Here is a 14,509-nt window from a genome sequence, read left to right on the forward strand (position 1 = left end):
TAGAAGGTTGCAGGTTCAAGTCCCACGTGAGTGAAAAGAGCTAGGCTGACGCGAGCCAGGAATTGAACCTGGGTCTCTGGCGCTGAGAGGCAGCAGTGCACTAGGCGCTGAAAGAAAGTTAGAAATATAATTGGTTTTGAGCAAGGGGTAGGTGGGATAAGGACAAACGGATGGACAGCAAGGGCGTGGGAGATTGACTGACGGAAGGATTAGTCTTCCATTGCCAAAAGGGAATTATGGATCCAAAGAATTCCTACAGTGTAGAAAAAAGCCATTTGGCCCATCGAGTCTGCACATACAACAATCCCAACCAGGCCCTATCCCTATAACCCCATGCATTTACCCTAGCTCGTCCCCTAGACACTGAGCGACAATTTAGCATAGCCAATCCACCTAACCCGCACATCTTTGGACTGAGGGGAAAAACCAGAGCACCCGACAGAAACACACACAGACACGAGGAGAACATCCAAACTTCACACAGTGACCCAAGGCCGGAATCGAACCTGGGTCCCTGTCGCTGTGAGGCAGCAGTGCTAACCACTGTGCCATCCCAATGGGGGAAGAAACAAAATATGTACTTCGAGAAAACCCAAAACAACCAGCGAGAAAAAGAGCAGAGGAGCAGTTCTGGAAAATGCCCAATTGAAAGATGTGGTGCTGTTCGTCACTGCCACAACAGGAGATGTCAGCATGAGAGCGATCTGGGGAATTAAAATGGCGGACCATTAAAAGCTCGAGGTACAACAGACTGCAAAGCGGCCACCCACACTGCATGTCGCGAGCGGTGCATTTGATTGCAAGAAGCACCCCTCAGTTGCTGCACCTGGCAGGAGGGTCCTGGTCAGTGAACAAAGAGAAGGGACTGATGTATTTGGAGAGATTGACTGGGTTAGGATTGTTTTTACGCTGGAGTTCAGAGGAATGAGGCACAGATCTTCAGAGACTTATAAAATTCTAACAGGACTAGTCAGGGTAGATGCAGGGAGGATGTTCCCGATGGTGGAGAAGAGTCCAGAACCGGGGGTCACGGATTCGGGGTAGACCATTTAGGACGGAGGTGAGGAGACATTTCTTCACCCAAAGAGTGGTGAGCCTGTGGAATTCATTACCACAGGAAGTAGTTGATGCCAAAACATTGAATGTATTCAAGAGGCAGCTGGATAGAGCACTTGGGGCGAATGGGATCAAAGGTTATGGGGAGAAAGCAGGATGAGGCTATTGAGTTGGACGATCAGCCATGATCGTGATGAATGGCGGAGCAGGCTCGAAGGGCCGAATAGCCTCCTCCTCTTCTATGCCAGAATCATAGAATCCCTACAGTGCAGAAGGAGGCCATTCGGCCCATTGAGTCTGCACCGACCACAATCCCACCCAGGCCCTATCCCCATAACCCCACATATTTAGCACGGCCAATCAACTTACCCATGTTGCACCTCCTGTGTCTGCCATGGAAAGGGGGAACACGGTATTGGGGGTGACTGAAGGGGGGAATATTTTAGGTCGAAACAGTTTAATTACGAGAATGATTCAGGTGGTTTTAGTATTTTGGAAGCTCAACAGTTTTAGTAGTGGTTAGTAAAGAGATAAGCAGCCGATCCAATCATATCATGTTTAATTTAACATTTCTCCATGATAAATAACAGCGTACAGCAACATTTTAAAAAATGGTTTGACAGCGAGTGCAGCAGTATTTGGAGACTCGATGCGTAGTCGTTTTCAGGCACGTCTCTTCACCGGAAGGCTAGCAGGACATTTCTCTGGGCTTCACTTCTTGACCTTGCCTTGTGACGCTACGGCCTCCATTGCTGCCTTTACGGTCGCCTCATCTCCCAGGAACCTCATGGGGCCGGTGGGCTTCAGGTTTGCGTCCAGCTCGTACACAATGGGGATGCCGGTGGGCAGGTTGAGTTCCATGATCGCAGCGTCAGACATACCTGAAAAACGGGAGAGAGAGAGAGTGGCAAAACTTGGGACATTTCCCCAATGAAGAGGATTCCAGGGTCAGTGAGTCAGGTCACCAGGAGTAATGGTCACCACATTGCTGAGGAAGAGGCAATATCGTGAATTGTGAAGCATTGTCTCTTCCACACAACTTTATGCTCCCACCTCCTTATAGAATCTCACAGCGCAGAAGAGGCCCTTCAGCCCATCGAGTCTGCACCAACACACGAGAAACACCTGAACTCCCACCTAATCCTATCTCCCAGCCCTTGAGAATCCCTACAGTGCAGAAGGAGGCTGTTCAGCCCATTGAGCCTGCACCAGCAACAATCCTACCCAGGCTCTATCCCTGTAACCCTAACTATGCTAGTCCCCCTGACACTAAGGAGCAATTTAGCATGACCAATGCACTAAACGTACCCATCTTTGGACACCAAGGGGCAACTTAGTTTGGCCAATCCACCTAACCTGCACATCTTTGGACTGTGGGAGGCCACTGGGGCACCCGGAGGAAACCCACGCAGACACGGAGAGAACGTGCAGACTCCACACAGACAGTGACCCGAGGCTGGAATTGAACCTGGGTCCCTGGCGCTGTGAGGCAGCAGTGCTAACCCACTGTGCTGCCCCCATGTAGCCCTGAATGTTATGACGTGCCAAAGTGCTCATCCAGGTACATTTTATATGGATGTGAGGCAACCCGCTTCCACCACCCTCCCAGGCAGCGCATTCCAGACTGTCACCACCCACAGAATATATTGTTTAATCAGCCAGAGCTTTCCTCATATTCCTACTTTGCTTTCCTAATTGCTTTAAGCTCCATCCTGCACTTTCTGTACTTCACCGATTTGCTCCCCATGCACCTGCTAAAAGCCTCTCTTTCTCACTGTATCCTGAACATCTCTGGTCATCCATGGTTCTCTGGGCTTGTACTCTCCCCCATTTCCCTTTTCAACTGCTCTTCTGTAGATTTTCCCCATCAGTAACTGTTCCCAGTCTAGCTTGGCCAGATCCTGTCTTATTTTACTGAACTCCACTCTCCCCCCCATCCAACAAAAACTTGTGTTTTTTTTTGCAACTTGTCTGTTTTTTTGTCCATAACGAACTTAAATTGTATACCATGATGTGATCGCTATCACCAAAATGCTCCCCCAGCACCACCACCTGTGTGGCTTCATTCCCTCGAATTAGGTCCAGCACAGCTCCATCTCTTGTTGGACCCTCTAGAAAGTGGCCTAAAAAGTTCCCAGAGAGAATATCGAGTCCGAGTCACCATTTTCAGAGTTATGAGAGGTGGTGAGTGTCTGAAACGAGCTGCCAGAAGCAGGTACAATTTTGTGTGTTAAAAAGCACTTCGACAGTTACATGGGTATATAGAGGGATATGGGCCAAACAGGCAATTGGGACTAGCTTAGTGGTTATAAAAAAAAAGGCAGCATGGAGAAGTTGGGCCAAAGGGCCTGTTTCCATGCTGTAAACCTCTTATCACAACCAGAACCTGATCTCTCCCCTAACCATAACATAAGAAATAGGAGCAGGAATAGGCCACCTAGCCCCTCGAGCCTGCCCCGCCATTCAATAAGATCATGGCTGATCTGAAGTGGATCAGTTCCACTTACCCGCCTGATCCCCATAACCCCTAATTCCCTTACCGATCAGGAATCCATCTATCCGTGATTTAAACATATCCACCACTTCAGTGGGCAGAGAATTCCAGAGATTCACCACCCTCTGAGAGAAGTTCCTCCTCAACTCTGTCCTAAACTGACCCCCCTTTATTTTGAGGCTGTGCCCTCTAGTTCTAGCTTCCTTTCTAAGTGGAAAGAATCTCTCCACCTCTACCCTAACCAGCCCCTTCGTTATCTTATAGGTCTCTATAAGATCCCCCCTCAGCCTTCTAAATTCCAACGAATACAAACCCAATCTGCTCAGTCAGTTGGGAGTGGAGAATCCTGCCTGATTTTAGCTTCTGTAACCAAGGGACAACAAGGCCAACAGTCGCATCCCCAATACATCATCCACCCAACTGGTAATGTTTTTAATCAGTACTAATGGCTCAGGAGTAGAAAGGTTAGGGAATGCAAGACAGTGCAGTGGATCTTGCAAAGACATCAATTCATCTTCAGTTATGTAGAACCAGTGAATGAAGTGCTTGCGATGTAAATTTACAACTCCACTTTAGTGTTTAATGTTGTCCAAATTGTTCATTTAGAAAATTGCATAGTTACCAGGCCAACAGGAGTACTCTGCACAGGTCAAGTTGTAGGAGTTATAGTGACAGGGCCTTCTTGGAATGCCGGTGACCTTTACTGAGTGGGCCTCTGCTCACTCATGTTACACTGTCTGGTTTTGCCACACTACTTATAGCATCCGAATCTCTGGCAGCGAGAGGGACAGGCAAAGGGCTGCCCTGTCAGAAATAGCAACACGACCTGCAATCTTCATGATGGGGCAAATCAGTGACCTTTCCACAGCATCAGTGAGCAAACTGCTTTCCTCAGACCCAGTATTTTAGGAAGAGGGCAGGTTAAGTGATTAACCGCAGCGAGGGTAGTTTAGGTCACAGAATCAGCACTGTGCCCATCGGGTCTAGACTAACTCTGCAAAAGTGCATCCTACCCAGGCCCACCCTCCTGCAACCCCCATGCTTTTGCCCCGCTAATCCCTTAACCTGCACATCTTGGGACACTAAGGGGCAATTTAGCATGGCCAATCCACCTAACAACACATCTTTTGGACTGAGGGGGGAAACTCATGCAGACACGGGAGAACGTGCAGATTCCGCAGTGACCCAAGCCGGGGGTCAAACCCAGGTTCCTGGCACTGTGAAGCAGCGGTGCTAACCACTGTGCCACCCACCGAGCGCTGTCTGGAAAGAAACAGGGTTAACATCTCAGGTCTATGTCCTTTCGTTTGAATCGGACAGTTTGCATTAGCTGTCAGAAGTGCAACATTTAGAGAGTCTGGAACATGGCTGTGCTGGAGTGCACTGGGGAACACTCAGTAGGGGCACAGTAGACCATTCGGCTCCTCGAGCCTGCTCCACCACTCAACTAGATTGTGACTGATCTATCTCAATGCCATTTTCTCCCTACACTATCCTCGTATCTCTCGAGGCTCAATTGTTGAGCTATTCAACGATTCACAATCCTCTCAGTGAAGAAATGCCTCCACATCTCAGTCCGAAATGGTTCCCATCCTGAGACTGTCTCCTGGTTCTAGACCTTTCCCAGCCAGGGAAAAACATTCTTCCTGCCTCTATCCTGTAAAGTTCAGTATGCTTCAAGTGAAATCCCCTCAGAATACAGACCCACTCTCAATCTCTTCTCCCAGGACAGTCCTGCCATCCCAGGTATCCATTTGTTGCACTCCCTCTATGGCACGTATCTCCTTCCTTGGGCAAGGAGACACAGTGGCACAGTGGCTAGCACTGCTGCATCACAGCGCCAGGGACCTGGGTTCAATTCCGGGCTTGGGTCACTGTCTGTGCGGAGTCTGCACATTCTCCCTGTGTCTGCGTGGGTTCCCTCCGGGTCCCTCTCACAGTCCAAAGAAGTGTGGGTTAGGTGGATTGGCTATGCTAAATTGACCCTGGTTTTAGGGGTTTAGCAAGATAAATATGTGGGGTTACAGAAATAAGGCCTGGGTGGGATTGTGGTCAGTGCAGACTCGATGGGACGAATGGCCTCCTTCTGCACTGTACACAATACCCCACAAAGGCTCTATACAACCTTGGCAAGGCATCTTTACTCCTCTACTCAAATCCTCTTGCAACGAAGGCCAACATACCATTTGCCTTCCTAATTGCTTGCTAGCTTTCAGTGACTACGAACACACTATTACCTGAATTTAGTAGAAGGAAAAAGGGAGCAATGGCATTACCAGGGCAGGTGGCAAATACATGGGAGTCTGTACAATTTCTCAATCACACACAATCAGGTTTATATCCACAGCACGGACTGGGATCTCTCCAATCTATCCCTGCCAACGGAATGAGTTACCCCAGGCCTTGGGATCTCTCTGATCTATCCCTCTCAACTGAATGTGTTAGCTCCAGCCTGTACTGGACGGTGTATCACTGGGCTACCAGGGAGCACCCATCTCCCAGTCACTGTAACATGGGGGCAGCAGAACTGGGCTATGTATGGTGCAAAGGGCACCCATTTAGATTAATTATTCATTCCAGCAGGATAACAAATCCTGCCACCATTCTGCAGCTTCTAACTTTATTATTTTTTGGAATAGGACCAGTCTTGATAAAGATAGGCTGAGGAGGAAGAAAGTTTGCTGTGTCACTCCGATATTTAAATTTACATAAAAAAGCAGAACTATCCACTGATGTCCACTATTGCTATCGCTTACAATACACACTCAGGAAGAGATAGGCTGACTGAATTAACCCTGTCGCCATACAGTTTAGACTTTGCTACTTTTAAAAGACTCACACACACACACAACGGTGGCACAGTGGTTAGCACCCACAGTCCAAAAGATATGCTGGTTAGGTGGACAGGCTATGCTAAATTGCCCCTTAGTGTCCTGTAGGCGACACGGTGGCACAGTGGTTAGCACTGCTGCCTCACAGCACCAGGGACCTGGGTTCGATTCCCGGGGCCACTGTCTGTGCGGAGTTTGCACGTTCTCCCCGTGTCCACGTGGGTTTCCTCCGGGTGCTCCGGTTTCCTCCCAGTCTGAAAGACGTGCTGGTTAGGTGCTAAATTCTCCCTCCGTGTAACCCGAACAGGCACCAGAGTGTGGCGACTTGGGGATTTTCACAGTAAATTCATTGCAGTGTTAATGCAAGCCTACTTGTGACTAATAAATAAACTTTTCTCTGCCAGTTATCCCTGGGAACAGAGGATACAGTGTTTGCCAGCATGATCAAGACCTGCCATACCCAGGGGGCACTGCGGGGGTCTTCCATACCCAGGGGGCACTGTGGGGGTCTTCCATACCCAGGGGGCACCACAGGGGATGGGCATATTGTTGACACCTTTTGTTTAGACGTTTTAAGTTTCCTTTGACGCAGTCTCCTTTTGAGGGGCTGCCTTTTTACTTTCCCCCTCAAGCTGTCGGTTTGGCCTCCAAGTAGTAAACTGCCGCGTGGCTGCTAGTTGGTCTTTCGCGACCCTGGGTTGGGGTATGAAGCCTACTGTAACTCAAAATGTCAAGCGTAATCCACACCTTCCCGAGAGTAACCGGCTTACATAATAACGGCTCACCCTCAGTGACATTTAAAGGGCTACAGCGCGCTGTGATTGGCAGTAACACATGTGGCACAAGTGCAGATTGTGTGTGTGTGTGTGGCGGGGTGGGGGGGGGGGCTGTGAGCTTAAAAGATCAGAGCAATATCTAATGCAAGAGCAGACTAGGTAAAAGGGACGGCAGATTTCCTCCCTAAAGGACATTGCTGACCCAGCTGCATTTCTAACAACAAATCCTTGGGCAAACTTTATTGATTCCAGAATGCTGGTATCAGTAAGGTTCGACAATAGAATAGAATACCAGCACTAAATGGCACCCACCTCACCTCGGGTTCAAATCCCCTCGGCCCCCCCCCCCCCCCCCCGCCATGGCTGGCGTGGAACAGAGAGCACAAGCTGGTCGACAGTTGAGTGGTGCAAAGACGGAGTGGCGGAAGCACAGTTCCTGTAAAGCCCGTGAAGCCTACCCTAGTCAAATAGCTCGCCATCAATTCTGGCAGAGCATCATCCACAAGAGAATCACCGATGATGCATGTCGAGATCAGCCTAGAAAGGGCAGCACAGTGGTTAGCGCTGCAGCCTCACGGCACCAGGGACCCAGATTCGATTCCCGGCCTCGGGTCATAGAAACCCTACAGTGCAGAAGGAGGCCATTCGGCCCATCGAGTCTGCACCAACCACAATCCCACCCAGGCCCTACCCCCACATATTTACCCGCTAATCCCACTAACCTACGCATCTCAGGACTCTTAAGGGGCAATTTTTAACCTGGCCAACCACCTAACCCGCACATCTTTGGACTGTGGGAGGAAACCGGAGCACCCGGAGGAAACCCACGCAGACACGAGGAGAATGTGCAAACTCCACACAGACAGTGACCCGAGCCGGGAATCGAACCCAGGACCCTGGAGCTGTGAAACAGCAGTGCTAACCACTGTGCTACCGTGCCGCCCCCACCGTGTGTGTGGGGTCACTGTGTGTGTGGAGTTTGCACATTGTCCCCATGTCTGCGTGGGTTTCCTCCGGGTGCTCCGGTTTCCTCCCACAGTCCAAGGATGTGTGGGTTAGGTGGTTTGAGGCTACCTCATTGACTTGAGGCAGAGATAGATTTTTGAACAGTGAAGGAATTAAGGGTTATGGTGAGCAGGCGGGTAAGTGGAGCTGAGTCCATGAAAAGATCAGCCATGATCTTATTGAATGGCGGAGCAGGCTAGAGGGGCCAGATGGCCTACTCCTGCTCCTTATGTTCTTGCTAAATTGTCCCTTAGCATCCAAAGATGTGCAGGTTAGGTGGATTGGCCATGCTAAATTGCCCCTTAGTGTCTAAAGATATATAGGCCAGAGGGATTAGCAGGGTAAATATCTGGTGTTATTGGGGATGGGTCGAATGGCCTCCTACTGTAGAGATTCTAGGATTTTAGAAAGCCAGCTGAGTTAGCTTACCTTCGAGGTGCTTGACGATGCCCCTCAAACTGTTGCCATGGGCCGCGATCAGCACCCGCTTGCCACCCTTAATCTGTGGCACAATCACGTCGTTCCAGAAAGGCAGAGCCCGTGCGATGGTGTCCTTCAGGCTCTCGCAGGTCGGCAGCTCTTTGGCTGTCAGGCTCTCGTACCGCCGTGCCTGCAAACAAAAATCCCCAATTCACTGCTGAAGCAAATCTAAACCAGGTTAATCTCGGCGTACAGCGTTACCCGCCACTACACCCTACCCCACACACACTGCTCGCAACTACAAGATGCTCAAACAGCAAGACTTAAAAATATACAGCGTCAAAATCCTAACTGCGGAAGCAACTTCTCGTATTTTTGAGCCAACATCCCAGGAATGAGAGGCTGGGCTTTTAATATTTTGCTTTTTGGGAGAATTGCTGCCTAGAGGGTGGCACAGTGGTTGGCACTGCTGCCTCACGGCGCAGGGACCTGGGTTCAATTCCCAGCTTGGATTTACTGTCTGTGTGGAGTTTGCATGTTCTCCCCGTGTCTGCGTGGGTTTCCTCCGGGTGCTCCGGTTTCCTCCCACAGTCCAAAAGATATGCTGGTTAGGTGGACAGGCTATGCTAAATTGACCCTTAGTGTCCTGTGGGTGACACGGTGGCACAGTGGTTAGAGCTGCTGCCCTCTTTTTAGGTCAAACCAAACCAAGTAAACAAACTCAGATTAAATCAGGACAAAGTAAAAGGGGCAGCTCCCCAAAAAGGAGGGGGAACAGCCCGAACAGAAATCAAAGTACAAAGGAAACTTAAAAACATCAAATTAAAATGTGATTATTGGGGTCAATGATGCACCCCAACCCCTGCGGTGCCCAGCGGGCGCGGAAAGCGTCAACCTCGCCCGTGGACACCGCATGCTCCCTCTCCAGGGACACCTGGCCGCGAACGTAGCCGCGGTAGAGGGGAAGACAGTCAGGATGGACGGCCCCCTCGATCGCCCGCAGCCTGGACCGGTAAATGGCACGTTTCGCCAGGCCCAGGAGCAGGTTCACGAGGAGGTTGCCATCCCGACCCTCCCCTCTCCGCACCGGGTGTCCGTAGATCAGGAGCGTGGGACTGAAGTGCAGACAAAACATCAACAAAAGGTTCTTCAGGAAAACATAAAGGGAGTGCAGCCTAAGACACACAACAAAGACGTGGTCCACGGACTCCACAAGGCCGCAGAAAGGGTGTTGATCATTTGCAGCAGCAAATTCAATGCTGCTCACACACACACACAACAACAGCAACACAGAGAAATTAACTACTGCTCATGCATTGGCCGGGAATCGAACCCAGGCCTCCCGCGTGGCAGGCAAGAATTCTACCACTGAACCACCAATGCTGCTCCTTTCACAACACCAGGGATCCGGGTTCGATTCCCGGCTTGGGTCACTGTCTGTGTGGAGTCTGCACGTTCTCCCCCGTGTCTGCGTGGGTTTCCTCTGGGTGGACCGATTTCCTCCCACACTCCAAAGATGTGCGGGTTAGGGGGATTGGCCATGATAAATTGTCCCTTAGTGTCCAAAGATGTATTGGTTAGAGGGATTAGCCATGAAACGTGTGGGGTTACAGGGATAGGGCACGGGTAAGATACTCTGTCGGACATTGTTGCAGGCTCGATGGGCCAAATGGCCTCCTTCTGCACGGTAAGGATTCTATGAGAAAATCTCATTCTTCAAATAACACCTTTAAACCCCCATTTTGAACAGCAACTTCCCATCTTAAAGATGAGATTTAAAACAGGAGTACAGGTCATGTGTAGTAGTGTCAAATGTTTCAACTTCCTTAGCTCACACCAGTTGATACTTTTCTGGGGAAAATATTTAGTAGGTCTCTCTCTGTGAAATTAAGCCGGAACAAGACTGTTTATGACTTGTAACGCCTTTTGAAAATGACCCCAAAAGTTCCCGCTGAAATCTCTCGCGCGAACACGAGGTTTATTCTGCAAGAGGTACTCGGGCAGTGACTAGTTTCGACTGAGGAGAGTTTGCACATTTAGAGATTGAGTGATTCACATTATGGGGAGCTCAGAGAGTGACTAACTCAGAGGATGTGGCGCACTGAAGTTTCCGTGACAGTTACAAATGAACATGATGGGGCAGAGGATCGTCAGGCACTGCACGTCTCCCCATAAGGAAGGGAGAGAGAGAGCGAGAATAGGTCAGACAGAGCGAACTGCAAAATGTGGAAATACATTTAGCAAGGCATCATCAGGAACTGAATTCAACTGTAGTGTTTTAGCTTCAAAAGGAGCCAGTGCCAGCATGCGAGGCACGTGTAACTATTCAACCAGGAACATCAGAAGGGTCTATAGCACAGAGCCCGAGTGATACCACAAAAGATGCCCTCTCCAATGCCACAGCGGTTAAAGCCCGGTAAATGCCCCTGGTTTAGTGACAGCAGGCACACCCTCTCGCCTCATCACAGAATACCCCCCCCTTCCCAAAAATACCCCCATTTCACCCACCTCCACCCCCCCTCCCCCATTCACACCCTCCTCCACCCCCCCTCCCCCATTCACACCCTCCAGCCTTCCCAACCCTCACCTGTATCAGTGAATTCAATAATTACCCCCCTCCAATATCGACCCCTACCCTGCACTTGGCAGATGGGGTATTTAGGATATTAATCCTCCCAATCTCACCTTGCTGATGGTGCGGTAGTAGGGGTGCTGCTGGGGTATTTAGGATATGGTTTGGGGTACATTAACCCTTACCTTGCTGATGGTGCAGTAGTAGGGGTGTTGTTGGGGTCTTTATGGTAACTTTGGGGGTATTTAGGGTATATTAACCCGCACCTTGCTGAATGTGGAGTAATATGGATGCTGCTAGGGTGTATTTGGGGGCAATTAGGATCTCGTAATGTACATTAATCCTTACCTTGCTGATGGTGGAGTAGTAGGGGTGCGGCTGGGGTATTTAGGGTATGATTTAGAGTATATGTTGGGGGTATTTAGGCTATATTAACCCGTACCTTGCTGATAGCAGCACCTACTACTGCACTAGGGTATTTATGGTAACTTTAGGGGTATTTAGGGTATATTAACCCGTACCTTGCTGATGGTGTAGTAGGGGTGCTGCTGGGGTGTATTTAAGCTCTATCTAGGGTCTATTTAGGCTATATTAACCCATAGAATCCCTACAGTGCAGAAAGAGGCCATCTGGCTCATTGAGTCTGCCCCGACCACAATCCCACCCAGGCCCTACCCCCATATCCCTACACATTTACCCGCTAATCCCTCTAACCTACGCATCTCAGGACACCAAGGGGCAATTTAGCATGGCCAATCAACCTAACCCGCACATCTTTGGACCGTGGGAGGAAACCGGAACACCCGGAGGAAACCCATGCAGACACGACGAGAATGTGCAAACTCCACACAGACAGTGACCCAAGCCGGGAATCGAACCCAGGTCCCTGGAGCTGTGAAGCAGCAGTGCTAACCCACTGTGCTACCGTGCCGCTCATACCTTGCTGATGGTGCGGTAGTAGGGGTGCTGCTGGGGTATTTAGGGTCTGATTTAGGGTACATTAACCCTCACCTTGCTGATGGTGGAGTAGTACGGGTGCTGCTGGGGTATTTGGGGGTATATTTAGGGGGTATTAACCCTCACCTTGCTGATGGTGCAGTAATATGGGTGCTGCTGGGGTATTTAGGGTATATGTGGGGCACTTAGGGTATATTTTGGGGTATTTAGGGTACATTAACCCTCACCTTGCTGATGGTGGTGTAGTATGGGTGCTGCTGGGGTATTTAGGGTATATATGGGGCTATTCAGGGTCTATGGGGGTATATTTGGGGGTATTAACCCTCACCTTGCTGATGGTGTAATACGGGTGCTGCTGGGGTATTTAGGGTATATATGGGGGTATTTAGGGGGTATTAACCCTCACCTTGCTGATGGTGTAGTACGGGTGCTGCTGGGGTATTTAGGGTATATATGGGGGTATTTAGGGTGTATATGGGGGTATTTAGGGTGTATTAACCCTCACCTTGCTGATGGTGTAGTACGGGTGCTGCTGGGGTATTTAGGGTATATATGGGGGTATTTAGGGTATATATGGGGGTATTTAGGGTATATATGGGGGTATTTAGGGTATATATGGGGGTATTTAGGGGGTATTAACCCTCACCTTGCTGATGGTGGTGTAGTACGGGTGCTGCTGGGGTATTTGGGGGGTATATAGGGTATATTTAGGGGTATATTTGGGGGGTATTAACCCTCACCTTGCTGATGGTGCAGTAATATGGGTGCTGCTGGGGTATTTAGGGTATATAAGGGGGTATTTAGGGGTATTAACCCTCACCTTGCTGATGGTGGTGTAGTACGGGTGCTGTTGGGGTATATAAGGGGGTATTTAGGGGTATTAACCCTCACCTTGCTGATGGTGGTGTAATACGGGTGCTGCTGGGGTATTTGGGGTATATAAGGGGGTATTTAGGGGTATTAACCCTCACCTTGCTGATGGTGGTGTAGTACGGGTGCTGCTGGGGTATTTAGGGTATATATGGGGTATTTGGGGTATATATGGGGGTATTTAGGGGTATTAACCCTCACCTTGCTGATGGTGGTGTAATACGGGTGCTGCTGGGGTATTTAGGGTATATATGGGGTATTTGGGGTATATATGGGGGTATTTAGGGTCTATATGGGGGTATTTAGGGGTATTAACCCTCACCTTGCTGATGGTGGTGTAGTACGGGTGCTGCTGGTCCATGGGGGGCGGCGGGGTGTCGAAGGAGCGCCGCCAGATTTTGACCTGCTCCTCGCCGTGCTTGGCCGCCGTCTCCGCCTTGTTGAGGCCGGTCAGGCCGCCGTAGTGCCGCTCGTTGAGGCGCCAGGTGCGGATGACGGGCAGCCACATCTGGTCGATGCCGTCCAGGATGATCCAGAGGGTGCGGACGGCCCGCTTCAGCACCGAGGTGTAGCACACATCGAACAGGTAGCCGGCCTCTCGCAGGGCCTGCGCGCCGCGGGTCGCCTCGCCCACACCCTTCTCGCTCAGCTCGGCGTCGAACCAGCCGCAGAAGCGGTTCTCCTGGTTCCAGGCGCTCTCTCCGTGCCGCACTATCACCAGCTTGTAGCACGCCATTCCCTTCCCCCCGGAGCCGGGCCCGCAGCTACTCCCACACAGGAGGCGGTTACTGTGGCAACGCAACTAGGCCCCAACCACCAGCAGCAGCACCACAAACACAGTGAGAGCGAGACTGGGGAGGAGGTATATATAACCCAGGGTCAGGGGCGGGGTATATATATATATAACCCAGGGTCAGGGGCGGGGTATATATAACCCAGGGTCAGGGCGGGGTATATATATATAACCCAGGGTCCGGGGCGGAGTATATATAACCCAGGGTCAGGGGCGGGGTATATATAACCCAGGGTCAGGGGCGGGGTATATATATATATAACACAGGGTCCGGGGCGGGGTATATATAACCCAGGGGAAGGGGCGGGGTATATATAACCCAGGGTCAGGGGCGGGGTACATATAACCCAGGGTCAGGGGCGGGGTATATATAACTCAGGGGTGGGGTATATATATATAACCCAGGGGCGGGGTACATATAACCCAGGGTCAGGGGTGGGGTATATATATATAACCCAGGGTCAGGGTATATATAACCCAGGGTCAGGGGCGGGATATATATAACCCAGGGTCAGGGGCGGGGTATATATAACCCAGGGTCAGGGGTGGGGTAGATATATATAACACAGGGTCAGGGGCGGGTATATATAACCCAGGGGCAGGGTATATATATATAACCCAGGGTCAGGGGCGGGGTATATATATATATATAACCCAGGGTCAGGGGGCGGGTATATATAACCCAGGGTCAGGGGCGGCGTATATATATATAACCCAGGGTCAGGGGCGGGGTAT

At 50.4% G+C, this 14,509-nt stretch overlaps 1 protein-coding gene and 1 non-coding gene across 2 annotated transcripts; both read right to left on the reverse strand.

The window, feature by feature from the left end:
* Positions 1-1,598: 1,598 nt before the first annotated feature.
* On the reverse strand, positions 1,599-13,862 carry LOC144510030 (phosphoglycerate mutase 2-like). Its single transcript, XM_078239221.1, has 3 exons — positions 13,304-13,862; positions 8,592-8,772; positions 1,599-1,937 (listed from the first exon to the last, which is right to left on the reverse strand). Exons 1-3 carry the CDS (start codon positions 13,715-13,717, stop codon positions 1,768-1,770), a joined length of 765 nt encoding a protein of 254 aa, XP_078095347.1. The 5' UTR covers positions 13,718-13,862; the 3' UTR covers positions 1,599-1,767.
* Positions 9,895-9,965, reverse strand: trnag-gcc (transfer RNA glycine (anticodon GCC)). The gene has a single exon. It is a non-coding gene; the product is annotated as a tRNA-Gly (tRNA).
* Positions 13,863-14,509: the final 647 nt, after the last annotated feature.

This window comes from Mustelus asterias, chromosome 22 (genome assembly GCF_964213995.1).
Source record: "Mustelus asterias chromosome 22, sMusAst1.hap1.1, whole genome shotgun sequence".
In the NCBI taxonomy this organism is placed as follows: Eukaryota; Metazoa; Chordata; class Chondrichthyes; order Carcharhiniformes; family Triakidae; genus Mustelus; species Mustelus asterias.